The following is a 15,957-nucleotide window of genomic DNA, read 5'->3' on the forward strand; positions in this document are numbered from 1 at the left end:
CCTCCCTGCCGTCTCTCTCTCAAAAATAAATAAACATTAAAAAAATTAAAAAAAAAGAAAACTAAAAAATACATCTACACTTTCATTTATTCATTCATTCATTCATTCATTCATTTATTTACTTATTTAATACATTTCAAATTTTTATTTAGATTCTAGTTAACATATATGGTAAAATTGGTTTCAGGAATTGAATTTAGTGATTCATCACTTACATATAACACGAAGTACTCATCACAAGTGTCCCCCTTAATATCCATCACACAGGGGTGCCTGGGTGGCTCAGTCGGTTAGGCTTCCGACTTCCCCTCAGGTCATGATCTCGTGGTTTGTGCGTTCGAGCCCTGCATCGGGCTCTGTGCTGACAGCTTGGAGCCTGGAGCCTGCTTCAGATTCTGTGTCTCCCTCTCTCACCGACCCTCTTCTGTTTGCACTTTGTCTCTCAAAAATGAATAAATGTTAAAAAATTAAAAAAAAAAATGTCCATCACCCATTTAGCCCATCTCCCACTCATCTCCCCTCCAACAACCCTCAGTTTGTTTTCTGTTGTTAACTTTCTCAGGGTTTGCTTCCTTTTCTTTTAATATAAATAAAACCAGTGGCAATATAGCTGTACAGTATAGAAGAAAAGAATTCATGGAAGACTTATATTTATAATACTAATTCTACCATGAATGTGTTGGATAAATTTTGGCAAATCTTGTACATTTTCTTAGTTGTAGTTTTCTTATGTTTAATATGAATATACTTACTCTTCTTAGTTTTATAAAGAACAACTGAGTTTTTTATAGACTGTAAATCAGTTTCTAGATTATAGGTGTAATTTTTCATATTTTCAGAAGAGTAACTGAATTGACTATTGGTATTGATATAAGATTTTTGGCTTGAGGTATTTGCTGTTGATAGATTTTCTGAATGTTGCTTATTTTGATTTGTGCGTGTGTGTGTGTGAGAGAGAGAGAGAGAGAATACAGCTTTTATTCCAGGTTCTAATTGAGAATAGAAACATTTCGCTTATGTCTGCAGAGTTTTATTGGGCATTATTAAATTGTTGGGGTTTTTGTTATTGGTTTTTTTACCAAGTTCGCTTCATAATATCTGAAGAGAAAGCCGCCTAAGCCAAGATAGATACTGGCTTCTCCTTAAGCTTTTCCTTTAAAGTCACTGAGTTAAAAACATTTACCTTAAAAAACAAAAAACAAAAAAGTCTATGCATTGGGACAGAGAACGGTAGATTTGGTAAGGTACAATGATAAAGTCATAAATCAAAGTTAAGTAATAGAAAATGATTTATTTTGGACATTGATTAAATTACATTTCTGGTTGTTCACCTTCAGTGAACTAAAAGATTTCCTTTCCCTTTAAGAAGACAATGCATTGGAAGAACTCAGTAGTAGTAGTTAATTTAGGAGAGATTTTGCAAAAATATAGAATGTAGGAAAATGATCAATAGAAAGCTCACTTTAGAAAGAAGCACTTTTAATTAGATAAGTAGAAAGTCAGAATTTAAAGAGGAATCAATGTGCATTAGGTGAAATAAGTATCAAGTGTTCTATTTTGGTCATGACGAAGAACTCTATGACTCAGGATACAATGTATACTACTAAAAATATCTTAATCTTTAGACTTCGTTATCCTAAACATCTTACACCACTTAATAAATATGTATTTACTGTGATTAATAGAGCAGGTGTGCCCTGTGTTCAGTTTCAAGTGATTATTTGTTCCCTTAGTTATAATATTTCTGCTGTTTGTCCCAGAATTACCCTAGATAGATGTGTGGCCCATTGACGTATTATAAAATTTTAAATTTGAACGCCTTAGGCAATATACGCGGTCTTTTGTTTGCCATGGTTTCTGCCATTTTTACATGCCTTACCACACTTACTTCACTTAAGCAAAACATCTGGCTTCTGGAGGCATATGTAACTCTTACCAAACCTTTTCAGAACAGGCAAAAGGCAGGCGTCCTGTCTACCTCATGCCTGCAAAATGCTTACTTTTCCCTATCATGCCTAGCGCTTGGGGATTCCCATAAGGTTGGATGAGCTAGTCTGAAACCAAGTGATCTTTAAATTAATCCGAATGCATGGTGTCATCTTCTACTTTTAGTTATACCTTTCTAATTTCTCGAGTGCTACCATGTCATTTTATATTGTTTCCCGTCACAGTCTGGTGGTGAGTAAAGACTTCTTTCATTTAGTTATTTCCCATATTTTTTGAGTTGGTATTTATTGGAATGGATACATTTCTTGGAGACCTCTTTTGGGGAGGAGTCTGTTATTAATATGGTACTGTTTCCAGTTATATTTAAATGAATATACTAAATATGCTCAGAATGCGATGGTTAAGTTTGTTTGTTTGTTTGTTTGTTTGTTTTTTAAATATAGAATGCTTCACGAATTTGTGTCACATCCTTGTGCAGGGCCCATGTTAATCTTTTCTTATTCCAATTTTTAAGCTGTTTTCAGTAGAACTAAAAATAAATTCTGAAAATCATTATAGAAAATGAATGTAAAAACTGAACCATCTAGATATCACTTTGTTTAAAATTGCCCTGTTTGCATTCTCTTTCATATTCTACTTTATTTTTCATCAGACTTTTCACCACTTACCTTTGTATATTCTTTATTTGTTGTCTGTTTCTTCCTATTGTATAAACCGTGAGAGAAGGGGCTTATTTCTGTTTACTGTTATATTTCACTGCTCAGAACAATGCCTGACACATAATGGGAAACTTACTGGAGCATCTGGGGGCTCAGTTGGTTAAGGGTCTGCCTCTTTATTTTGGCTCAGGTTATGATCTCACTTTTGTGAGACTGAGCCCCACGTTGGGCTCCACTCTAAGTGTGGAACCTACTTAAGATTCTCTCCTCCCTCTGCCCTTCTCCCCTGCTCGCGCTCTCTCAAAAAAACAAAACAAAACTCAGTATTTGGTGTGTGTGTGTGTGTGTGTGTGTGTGTGTGTGTGTGTGAGAAACCCTTCTCATGTGACTTTAGTATGTTTTCTTCTGGGGACTGCTCTCTCTTTATCTTCCGTATTCCTTTAGCTTAATATTTCTAAAACACAGATCCTGATGTAACTTACCTTACTCTAAACTCTCCATTGCTCACAGAATGACGTCAGTCCTTAAGTATATCTCACTTAATCTCACTTCATTGCTATTTGTTGTCTGTTTCCTTTAATTGGAATCTCTGAGCTCCTTGAGGAAAATAACTTTGTTGTCTTCATCTGCTTATACCCTGTACCTAACATAGCATCTGGAGGTGCTTAAGAAATGTTTGTAGAATGAAGGAGTAGTGTTTTACATATGAAAGAAACCCTCAAGTCCAGAGGCGGTTTGATACATGACGATTATGCTGCTAGCTAGCAACAGAGGTGGACTCCCTCAGTCCAGTGCTCTACCACTAATAGGAATGAATTTCAGTTTTTAACAAAGTATTTTGTTTCTTCACTTGCAGATATTGATGATGTTAAGAAGTACAAACCAGGTTACTTGGAAGCTACGCTCAATTGGCTCAGATTTTATAAGGTGCCAGAAGGAAAACCAGAAAACCAGTTTGCTTTTAATGGAGAATTCAAAAACAAGGTGAAGATGATAATCTTTATTTTAAAATATGCCTTGTGATACTTGTACAATACTTCTTTCACCTGTGGGGGTTTCTTATGTGAATATTTGTATATAACATGATAATGCTTTATACTGACTCGAATACTTAAGGACATTATTTTGTCAAATTTATTTTAAAGGATTTTTTTCAGGAGGTCTCTAAGTGAAGCAGTAAGTCTTGATAAATATCTGGATTCATCTCTTTATCTGTTGATATCTCCTTCATCTCAGGAAATGAAGGGTTTCCATGATCAGTCTCAGTCTGCATATTACGTATGACAAACCACCTTCCATTTACTATTGTGGAGAGGAGAAAGTTAACTTACCATGAATGTAAATCCCAAGAGGCTTCTCTTCTAAGTGTTCATTCTACCATGACTGACTTAAGCTGTTTAACAGTTAAGAAAGCACTTAAATTATCCTACTGTAATAGAATTTTTCTGTTGGAATACCACAAAGTTACCATGAAGTGTCTCTCATGTGATACAAATGGAGAAAATAGGCTAAGGATGTTAAGTCTAAGGCATGGAATATATTTTTTTTAAAGTTTTTACCACCACTGGGGCGCCTGGGTGGCTCAGTCGGTTGAGCGTCCGACTTCAGCTCCGGTAATGATCTCACACTCCGTGAGTTTGAGCCCCATGTCGGGCTTTGTGCTGACAGCTCAGAGCCTAGAGCCTGCTTCAGATTCTGTGACTCCCCCCTCTCTCTGCCCCTCCGCTGCTCATGCTCTGTCTCTCTCTGTCTCAAAAATAAATAAAGAACATTAAAAAAAATTTAAAAAAAATAAAGTTTTTACCACCATATAAATTACACACAGTACACACCAACAGTTAAGTGGATACTAATAAGTAAAACATGTTTTGTAAGTAAGGTAAGCCATGTTAATGGAAACTTACAGATTATAATAAATATCTTGTTGTATAAGAATTTATTGCTTAACCTAGTATTTTTTAAAAGGCACATCGAAAGAACCCTTAACATCTTGAGGGCTTTGTCTAAGACTTATTAAATGTAGATATAAAACTATTATTTTCAATTAAATACTCTTAAAAATAAATATTTAAGATTTATAAGATAAATTAATTTTTGTCTTTTTCTCTAAAAATATGTTATAATATGGTATAATTTATGTTTGAACTTTTTATGGCTCCTTATTGCCTCAGAGTATGGTTTGGGTGGGTTTTTTTTTTTGTTTTTGTTTTTTTGCTTGATTTTGATAAATGTTAATTCTTTTCTGAATGAAGACTAGATTATTTATAAACCTGGTTTCAGAAAATAATCATTTTTAGGCATTGCTTTTTACCACTTCTGTTTAAAATGTAATGCCTAACTCAGGAAAATTAAGTTGTATCTCCTTAACATGTTTGAAAAGGTGACTCCTGTGCTATCTAGATTTTTCCTGCTGACTCCTTTAAGCAAGTGCTGGAAAAGTGATTCTAAATAATCATAATTACCCGAATGATTTGGTTAAAAATCTTTCCTTGTGTTATCCTGACAACAAATTGGCTTTTTTGTACCATATGTTAAGGGGGACTCCCCATATCACCTCATTTAGCCATTCTCCTTCATGTCACATGACAATAGACCTGAGAAAACTTTTTTTTTCTTTTTCAGAAGATTTCTCATTATTATTACATCTTGGTTCCAAAGATTCTTTAATTTCTTCATTTCTTACTGTAATATGTTGAGTTGTAATTGAAGGAGAAAAGAGCTAGTAAAATTAGTTAATATCTAAGGACTCTCCTTAAGAAAAAATAGCAAGGAGAAAAAAATCAAAAGAATTTGCTGCTTTGGAATAAAGGAACAAGTGTTCCTTTAGATGGTCTTGCTAGATAGATATCTAGCAAGAGGTGTATATGTTTCACTGGTTTTGCATTTTCGGACACCATATAAGTTTATACTAAGAAAAAAATAATTGAAAATGTTAAGGAGGTTTATCACCTCTAGACAGTGGATGTTCTTTAGAACATGTTTATGCAGTTAGACTATAGTTTTGATGATGATGAAGTTAATAGGTGTATGGTTACCTTATAAGCAAGGGACTAGACTAAGCACTTTGCATACAACTTATTTATCCTTTCAACAGCTAGGCCTTTTGGATTAGGTGTGGCATCTTGACTTTGTAGGCCATATGGTCTTTGTCACACGTTCTTAACCTCTGCCATTGTGGTGCTAAGGCAGTCTTAAACCATGCACAGATGAATGATTGTGTTCAATAAAATTTCATTTACAGGGGCGCCTGGGTGGCTCAGTCGGTTAAGCTTCCGACTTCAGCTCAGGTCATGATCTTGCTGTTCATGAGTTCAAGTCCCATGTCAGGCTCTGTGTAGACAGCTCAGAACCTGGAGCCTGCTTTGGATTCTGTGTCTTCCTCTCTTTCTGCCCCTCCCTGCACTCGCTCACTCACGCATGCTCTCTCTCTCTCTCTTTCTCCCTCCCTCCTTCCCTCCCTCCTTCTCTGTCTCAGAAGTAAAGTAAACATTAAAAACAAAAACAAAAAAATCCTTCATTTATAAAAATGGTGTTTTGGTGAGCTAAATTTGGCCCATAGGCCCTAGTTTGCCAACCCTAAATTACAATATCTCTATTACCTTCCATTTATAAATGAAGTTAAGACTTAGTGAGATTAAGTAACTTGCTCAAAAGTCACACAGCTGGTGAATAAGGATGCCAGTATTTATATTCAGGTTTGCTTGACTCCAGAGCTCATGTTCTTAGAAATTAGCTGTCATAGTGATAATAGTTCCATGTTAGTATGGTGATGTGATCTTTATATCTGTTTTTGGTTTGGAATTAGGCCTTTGCTCTTGAAGTTATTAAATCTACTCATGAATGTTGGAAAGCATTGCTTATGAAGAAGTGTGATGGAGGGGCTATAAATTGGTAAGGATTTGTCTCTTCTATGTAATGTTATTTTATTATTAATTGGTACTAAACAGCCATATAATACTATTCAATTTGATTTTTTTAAAAAGAGAATTACAATTTTTTTTCATTTAAAGAATACTCATGAAACACCAATATGGAAAGCATTACCAAGTGCTGGGTGGACAGCATGAAACTGGGAATTGACATGGTCCCTTTTCCCAAAAGATTTATAGTTTAGTGGGGGATATTGTTGAGTAAACAGGCATTAAATTATAATACATTGTGATATGTGCAAAGAGGGAATAAATAGCGATTTTTCAATGTGCAGACATGGTTGTTTATGTGTAAACACCACATCATTTCTTGATGAAATAGTACAAAGCCTTTTTATCCATCATGATCTGGGTCACTAGCTGATTGATTACAGGGAATCAAACAACAGTAACAGATGTAACTCAAACATTTTATTTTAAAACATTTAAATGTGTACTCACTCATCTGTGGATATAGGGCTAAGACCTTTTCTATATAAGTTCCATATAGATTATATATATAATCTAGTGTAATATAGAATAGAAAACCAAGATAAGATCCTCTAATTCTTAAACTCCTTACAGTTAAAAACCTTCATAGGTTTTTAAGGTTCTTTTTTCTAACCATTTTACAGTTTTCTTACCCACATCTACTTTGACACCAAGTTATTATAGTGAGTCACCTTTATTGAGGCTTTTTAGCCTTACTAGTTTTTAGGGCCTGCATAGTATTCATAGAATCAGTTCTCTTTCCACATCCTCTTTTTCAATAAGCATAATTACCGCTTAAATTATGAAATAGTAATAAAGACAGCTCTTATAAACAGGTTTAGAAACAAAAACAACTGACTTTTGGCAAGCCTAACTACAGAAAGCAAACACACGTGTCATTCTGTAGAGTACCCAACTCCACTGTCCCCTTCTCCGGATCAGGAGAAATTGGGAAGCCATTCACTCAACAAACACTGATTTGAAGATCTGCGACCAGGGAGTGTGCTGGTTCCAGGACTATTACTGTGACTACAATAAATAGAGTCTCTGCCCTTTTGGAGCATGAGGTCTGGGAATCAAGAGAGACATTAAAGAAATCATTAGAATACAGTAATCACATGGAGTAAAGAATTAGTCTCAAGATATATTTTATCTATGTCATCAAGAGACTCATCTTGCCTATGACACAAATGCTTAGGCATTAACCTTCAGGTTGTGTTTCTTTGTAAGCTCGAGTAACATTGTCAACTCCTTGATTTTCTCCTTTCTTTCTTCTTAACCACTTAGGCAGATCACTCCTTTTTTTTAGCAGAGTCTTAAGATCAAGTGATTATTTCTAATTTAAGTAGTACAATTTATTAACAAAACTGGGTATAAGTGAATGTCTTCTAGTCCTGACTATCCTAGTAATTAGTAGACTGAGCTATTCTTTATGATATTCTAAGTCATTCATTCATGTGGTGAGCTCCTGTAAAAAGGGTCTCTCACTGTCCGAAGAAGTATTTGCTCACTGTTTGCTTTCATCTTCTTCCTCATGGTACTTTTGGAAAAGTTTTTGCAGTCCTTTAAGGGCCTGTGTGTTTTCCAGGTTCCTCAGCTACACAGGTAGAGATTACCTCTGGTTAGTTTTTCTGTAGCTTGATGTCATTCCTTCTGTGCTGAGACTAATTACCTTTTCTCTGAGGGTAATTTTATTTCTATTCTCTGGAGTCATTTTGCTGTAGCCTCCTAGGTGATGATAAGGATTACATTAACAACAGGAGTCGACATTTATTGAACTTTGTACTATTTTGCAAGTTCGAAGTGTTTAGTATGTGTTACCTAATACAACGATCCTGTAAGATGTGTATCATTGTTTCCATTTTATACATGACGAGATTGAAACCACATAGAGATTAAGTGATCTAAGGTCACGCTGAGTGGGAGAGCCACCATTTAAGCCAGATACCAGACTTAATGTTCTTGCCAGCTATATTCTACTTCTGTCTTTTCAGAGAATACAACAAAATAAATCTTCTTTTAGCTTAAAAATTTTCAGGGTATACATTTCTGGGTATAAATTTTATTCATGTAGGTAATTTAAAGTTAAAATCTTTAAATTTTAATTTATTTTGGCCATTTTTTTCTTATTTTTATCACCACTTGATTGTAAAAATGTATTCATAGTAGCTCTTATGTCCTGTCTTAATGAGTTGCTTCTTCCTCTTAATTCCTTAAAATGTACACTGTTACTGATTAGCAAGCTCCCCCTGTCTTTTACAGTATATTTTCCCTACTCAGTTGAGTGTAGGCCCACATTTTGTTACCCCAGCATTTCTGTCACTATATAGTGCGTAATAATTACCTAGGAAAACTTGGAAAATTCAGATGCATTCGTCTCCTTTAAATCTAGTGAATTAGGGTTTCTGAAGAGTAGTGTCTAAGAATCTGAATGTTTTAAAGCTTCCTACCTAGGTTCTTCTGATAAGCCTCTCTGCTTAAAAACCATAAAGTCTCAACTTCTCATAGAAGAGCAAACAAGGCCTAGTCTAGGATTTGGTCCCTGCTCTCTGTCTGGCCTCATTTTCTGTCACTTCTTGCCTCTTACTTTCATGTTCCAACAACTTAGAACCACTTGTCACTCCACAGACACCATGCTCTGGTTGACCTCTAGGCCATTCCTCATGCTGTTACCTTTGCCATGATTATCTTCTCATTTCTTGAACTAGCTAACTTCCTCATCTTTTTAAGATTTAGTTTTGACTTCACTTTCTCTAGGAAACTTTCCCTCGTAGCCAAGCTGCCATTATACTGTGCATTCCTTGCTTCCCTGTGTCCTTTTGTTGTTACGCTTACCAGTTCTTAACTGCGTGGTTTATGAATTTGTCTCCTCCTCTAGCACGTAGCTTCCTCAAAAGCACACGAAGAAGGATACCTTATTCATCTTTCTCTTCCTAATGCCTGACATGTGCTAGCCACTCAGTGAATACCTCTTGGAGCAAATTGTTGACTAATATTTTAAAACCAACAGATGTTTGTTGTTTTTCTTTTTTTTTTTTTTTTTTTTTTTTAAATTTTTTTTTTTTCAACGTTTATTTATTTTTGGGACAGAGAGAGACAGAGCATGAACGGGGGAGGGACAGAGAGAGAGGGAGACACAGAATCGGAAACAAGCTCCAGGCTCTGAGCCATCAGCCCAGAGCCTGACGCGGGGCTCGAACTCACGGACCGCGAGATCGTGACCTGGCTGAAGTCGGACGCTTAACCGACTGCGCCACCCAGGCGCCCCTGTTTGTTGTTTTTCAAATCTAGTGCTACTCTTCTGCTTCCAAGATCCCTGCATTTATTAAATTCTATAATTGATACTCTGAGTAATCCTCTTCTTCACAAGAGGTTTGGTTGTTATTTTGGGGTTTTTTTCCCATTGCTTAATATTTACTCTGAAAGCTACACATTCTTTTAACACAGAGAAGCTCATTATTTCTCTTCTTCCCTAAAGTCACTTTCCACTGTGTTGCAGGAGAAATAAAGTTTTTTGCCATTTGAGTTTTACTCTTCAGCCCCTCTTGCTCTTTCTTCAGCCGTGGCTTATTTACCTTATTTTTAAGAAATCAGAAATGTACTGTTCATTTTGCCAGTTTATTTTATTTCAATAACCATTATCTATTCTGACCCATCTAAATTTTTCAAATTGTGACTGATTCTCAGATGCTCTTCTAGAGCATCTGGGTTTTTTTAATTTAGTTTTTAATTTAATAATTAATTCAGTTTTACTTACTTGATTCAGTTACTTGTCATTTATTTACTCAGTTGTTTTATATTGCAACTTCTTTCTTGTTTAATAAATCTTTGTGGTACTGTCAGAATTATATTTGAAAAATACAAATGTGATTGTCATTTTTTGCTTAAAAACTTCTCGTGGCTCCCTTTGATCATAGAATCCAATCCTACTCTTCTATGTATTAATATGTCTAGACCTACTTTTCCAGCCTCATGTTCTGTTTCCTCCTGTTTCCTGTTTTTCCTCCATGAATGCCTGCTCATTCTTCAAGGAGCAGTTTAGATGCTACCTCTACAAAGAGTTGTTATTTGTTTTGGGCAAGATTACCTGTACCCTCACATCACTGCTGTACACACCTCTGTGTAGAAGCTGGAGTGTGTTATTACCTTTTTATGCTGTAAATTGAGTTTGTATCATGGCACTTAGTGTCAGGACTTGCCACTGGGGGTTTAAACATGCTTACTGAATGAATGAATATATGTATATATGTATACATATATATATATATATGTATATATATATATAATTTATATAAATATATATCATATATAAGTATATAAAAATAATATATAAATCTATATTATATATATATAATATTTATATAGATTTGTTCTTCCAAATTGTTTAGGTCTTAAAATTATTTCATTTTACTTTTCTAGAGGAAGGTGTACCTGATCTATATATGGGTAGCTATATATATAGCTTTGTATATAGATTTACTTCAATGTCAGTTTTCTTCTATAGACTCTGGAGGTTGTGGTTCAAAATCATTGTCATTCTTATCTCTTTAAATTAAATTTTCTCTTTTTTTTCTTGACTACTTTGCTTGAAAATGAAAGGCCTTGACAGATCTGTATCCTGGACACTGTCTTTGGGGATTCTCATGAGTGTGTGCCTTTGTCTGCCTTGAAGAAAATCATTTTCTCTTTACTAAAAAGTTCCATATCTCTGGCCTTGTAAATTTCATCTTTATATGTCTGCTTATTATGTGCAAGTAATTTTCTGTTTCTGTATCTTTTTATGTAATCAGTTATTTTGCACGATTATGTATCAGTACACCTTTTTATTATTTGTAAATGCAGTTTGATTTGTCATCCACAGCATTTTTGGTATTGCTGATCTTTTCTTCTAATGTCATGTCTGCTTGTTTTGGTCAGCAAGATTGCGTATAGGCTATACAATTTGTGTAAATTTACAACAAAATACTTAGTATCTTACTGTAAAAAGGAAAGCAGCACATTTTTCTCAGTCATTATTTTAAATCTCATTTATAATAGATACCTCTAGCTTAGTCATCCTTCAGGTGATTACACTGCTTCTCTTGCAGGCCACATTCATAGTTTTAAGACTAAAAAGAACCCTTAATGTTCTAACCTCCACGGGAGCTCTTTGGTTCAATACTGTATCCCCAGCATCTAGAAATGTCCCTAACACATAGTATAAAAAAAAATTCTTTGAATCAATCAATAAATATGAATCAGTGTTAACTCTTTTCATATAGGGGCCAATTTAGAGGAAATAAAAATAAAAATGTTTCTTGATAACATGCCTTCAAACATTCAAAGTATTTTAAATCCTGGGGGAAATCTATTACAACCCAGATTATATACTTTTTTAACTAAGAGAATGTCGGTGAGGAAGTTGGCACTATTTTTAGCTAACCAAATGCTACTATAAGAGCCTGTTGGAGAAATAGTAATAAGAGGCTTTATGGTCTCTCATCTTTATGTTGTCTTGTACGAATCTCATTCATTTCATTATTGAGCAGTCATACTGATCATTTGCCCAAGGCGAAAATGGCAGAGCCTCTTGGCTTTCCTCAGCTCCGTTGGTTACTTGTCAAGATACCGTATGAGAGATATTTAGAAAGTTATTCAAAATTTTAAAAACTTACAGAGTTGGCTTTAATATTGTCTGTTTTTGCCGTTTCTGTTGATGATTTGCTTTGTTGAGTGGAGGGTTACTTTATTTATTTTTGTATTTTTCTAGATTCAGTTTTATTTAAATCCAAGTCAGTTAACATATAGTGTAATCATGATTTCAGCAGTAGAATTTAGTGACTCATCACTTACAACACTCAGTGCTCGTCCCAGCAAGTGCTCTCCTTAACGCCCATGACCCATCTAGCCCTTCCCTCCACTCAGTACCCCTCCAGCAGCCTTCAGTTTGTTCTCTTTATTTAAGAGTTAGAGGGTTTCTTTAGAAGTAGGTTATCAAATTTAACATAAAATACCAGACACCCAGTTAAATCTAAATTTCAGAGCAATACATCTTTTTAATATAAATGTCTCATGCAATATTTGAGACATACTAAAAAATAGTTTGATGTTATCTGAAATTCAAATTTAATTGGGGAGTCTGTATTTTATCTGGCAGCCGTATTTAGAGAAGTCTCCCCTGTTCTGTTACCATCATTTTTCAGTTTTACTTTGGCTTAGTTCTAACGTTAAAAACATCGTATATAGCATATTTAGAATACACCATGCTTCCTTCAGAGGACTAGCACTTAAGACTTCACAGTGTCTAATTTTTTGCCTTGTTCTTTTAAATTTAGTTTTGACATTCTTTAGGGAAATATCTGACTTATAACACCTTCCCTTTTTCATTTTTTAGCTTACTTAAATATGGGCTGTGGAGAACAGAATAAAAAATAGCCTTAAAGATAATGCAAACTTGCATCAAATTTTATTCATGCCAAGAATGAAAATAAATCCCACATTTTGAGTCTGGATAGAAAAGAGAACAACCACTTACCTGTAATTGCTATATACCCAATGTCTGATTACAGACATTATATAAATAAATAACTAGGCAGATCTTTTTATCATATATATCCCAATGTATTTTTCACAAAGCCATTATAAAAATGTATCCGATAATATATATCTCTTAGGTCCACTTGGGGGACAATTGTGTGTATGTGTTTCCTCTTCTTTAGGGATCTGCTAATTACTTTTTCCTTTGGCTTTAACTCCCTTCTCTACTGCTTCTTTCTATATCCATTTTAATCTGATTTCTTTGATAAAATTTTAAACAATCAGTCTTAATATGTTTGAGAGGAATGATGCCTTTGCTTTCATCTTGGAAGTAGGAAATACACAATGGGCAGCATGCTTGTGGAGATAGCATGCATTCCCTGTGGTGTGGGAAGGCTTTGATTTCATAGAGCCTTTCCTGACCATGGAAGGGGCTCTTGTCTTATGCCCTGCTGATCTTCCCTCCCTGTACGAAAACCAAGTTTTCATATCATGTGCTTTCCTGTCACAACTCTTAGCTTAGCCTTCCTCACCTGTCTGAGAAAGAGATTCCATAGCATTGTTCAGTAGCCAGTAGCAGTGTTTATCACCTCAAAGGAAAATTCTTCCTTATAGTCATCATTTCATGGGTCAAGTTTGGTGTTTCTTTTCCTCACAAAAGGTAAAGTGTAGTTGTGATGTATAGTCTTTTTTATTCAAGGAGATTATTTAGATCTGTGTACTATTTAAACTAAAAACATATTCTGGAATATGCAATGCTGGGAGCACTATATTTATAACTCTGCCTGAAAGAATGTACAAACATCTCAGTTTATATTCATTCAGGTCCTTTATCACTGGCTGGAAATAAATAACTGGAGTTACACAGCCAGTGTGGGATATTTGGAGTTGGTTTTCTTGTTTGGTAATTGCTTATTTTTTATCCTGATTGATAATAACATTGTCTTTTCCTCACCAGCACAAACGTGCAGATATGCGACAGCCCTTTCCATTGTACTCAAGAGGAAGCGAGATCAATAGTTAAACTGGTAAGGGGCAAAGCATCCTTTAATCTTACAAATGTCATGGGGAAGTCTAGCAGAAGTTCTGAAAACTCAGCAATGAAGTGTATCAAGTCTTTTGGGAAATATAAAATTAAAAAATAACATTAGAATCCATCTTTTTTAATCCAGGGAATTTAAATAAAAAACCTGAAAATCTTTCAGCTTAGTTTTTAAATTGTTTTCTAAAGTACATTAACCACTTAGCCAATTTACTATGATGCTACTTTTCTTAATATCACCAATTTATTGCTTATATGTATTTGCTCTCCTTGTACCATTCTGTTCCCTTGAGTTACCCACCATCTAGTGTCTAAATTGCAACTGGCTGTTGGTACAGGTGCATTTTGGCTCAAGAAAGATGAAACAAGACTGGTTTTCCTTTATTTCCATTTAGTTAGGCCGTCTTACAAGCTTTCCTTCTAGCTAAGGTGATATCTTGGATTTTTACATGTCTGTCTCATTGATAAGGCTGCCTGGAGGCAACTGAATTTATTAGGAAAATAACGGCTTGATTTAGAGACCACTAAATAAGAAAATTCATACTCAGATAATTAAGTAATATTGCTGTATAAAGTGTGTTCAGGAGTGGTTTATAAACTAAGCTTTTCTTTCTTTAATCTTAAACTACTTATGAGCTAGAAACTAGTGAATTTAGATCTTTACTTCAGGAACATCAAAAAACGTTTACCTACTGTGGCTGCTTTGAATTTTTTTCCCCACTAATTCATCAGCTATTTAATTAGTACCTGCTATGTGCAGTGAGATCCTAGGTACTGGGGATTCAGCATTAAAGAAAAGATGTGAAAACGTCTGCCCTTGTGTAGCTAATATTCTAGTTGAGGAAATGGATAATAGATAAATGCACAAGTAAAATACTTGTGTATTGATCCTGAACAATGATCCTGAACAGTATGGGAGTATGGGGAGTGCTGACCCCCCTGGATACTTGAGAATTCATGTATAACTTTTGACTCCCCAAAAAGTTAACTACTAAGAGCCTACTTTTGACCAGAAGCCTTACTGATAACATGATTAGTCTGTTAACGCGTTTTGTATGTTATATGAATTGTATACCATATCCTTAGAATAAAGTAAGCCAGAGAAAAGAAAATATTACTAAGAAAATCATAAGGAAAATACATATGCATTTACAGTATTGTACTGAATTTATTGAAAAAAAAATCTATGTGTAAGTGGACTTGAGCAGTTCAAACCCCTAATTGTTCAAGGATCAACTGTAGTGTGTCTGAATGTAGTAAATGCTATTATGAAAATGAGCAGGTCAGAGGGGATGAAGTTCCAGGAGCAGATTGGAGTTGGAGTTATTAAAAAGAGACAGGGACAGCCTCACTAGGAGAAGCCAGACATGAGTCAAGATTTGTAGAAGGTAAGAGAATGTGCCGAGTTACCATCCGAAGGAAGAGCATCACAGTCCATAGGCCCAAAGGTCATGAGACAAGAGGATGCCTGATATGTTTAAGAACTACTCAAGGAACCACAGTGACTAGTGGAATAGAGTGAGTTCAGGGGAGATAAGAGGTGAGATCAGAAATGTTTACATCTGGGGGTGAAAGTGGTGGTAAATTATTATGAAAGACCCTGTAAAATAGTCTGTAAAGAGTATCTTACGAAATTTGTTTCTTATTCTGAATGACATACGGAACCACTAGCTAGTTTTAAGCAGAGGAATAATAGGACCTGACTTAGATTTTGACCAGATCACTTGGGCTGCATGGGTGAGAATAGATTGGAGTGAGGGAAGGGAAGATGAGGGAAGCCGTTGTAGTAATGCAGAACACAGTATCAATTTATTTTCTCCAAGTTTTCAATTTTGTATATAAGCAGATTGCATTCTGAACTTAGTTCTCATCAGTATACTTCTTTAATGAGAAA

The 15,957-nt window shown here is 35.0% G+C and overlaps 1 protein-coding gene and 1 pseudogene across 4 annotated transcripts in view; one reads left to right on the forward strand and one right to left on the reverse strand.

Moving 5' to 3' along the window:
* Nucleotides 1-15,957, forward strand: part of PPA2 (inorganic pyrophosphatase 2) — a 91,148-nt gene that overhangs the window by 59,428 nt on the left and 15,763 nt on the right. For all 4 annotated transcript variants that reach the window (XM_045471318.1, XM_045471327.1, XM_045471300.1 and 1 more), the window contains 3 exons: nt 3,463-3,590; nt 6,412-6,497; nt 13,980-14,049. In XM_045471318.1, coding sequence (XP_045327274.1) covers nt 3,463-3,590; nt 6,412-6,497; nt 13,980-14,049 — 284 coding nt within the window. The remainder of the gene's footprint in view (nt 1-3,462; nt 3,591-6,411; nt 6,498-13,979; nt 14,050-15,957) is intronic.
* On the reverse strand, nt 2,381-2,481 carry LOC123596596 (annotated as a pseudogene).

The sequence above is a fragment of the Leopardus geoffroyi genome, chromosome B1 (assembly GCF_018350155.1).
Source record: "Leopardus geoffroyi isolate Oge1 chromosome B1, O.geoffroyi_Oge1_pat1.0, whole genome shotgun sequence".
NCBI lineage: Eukaryota > Metazoa > Chordata > Mammalia > Carnivora > Felidae > Leopardus > Leopardus geoffroyi.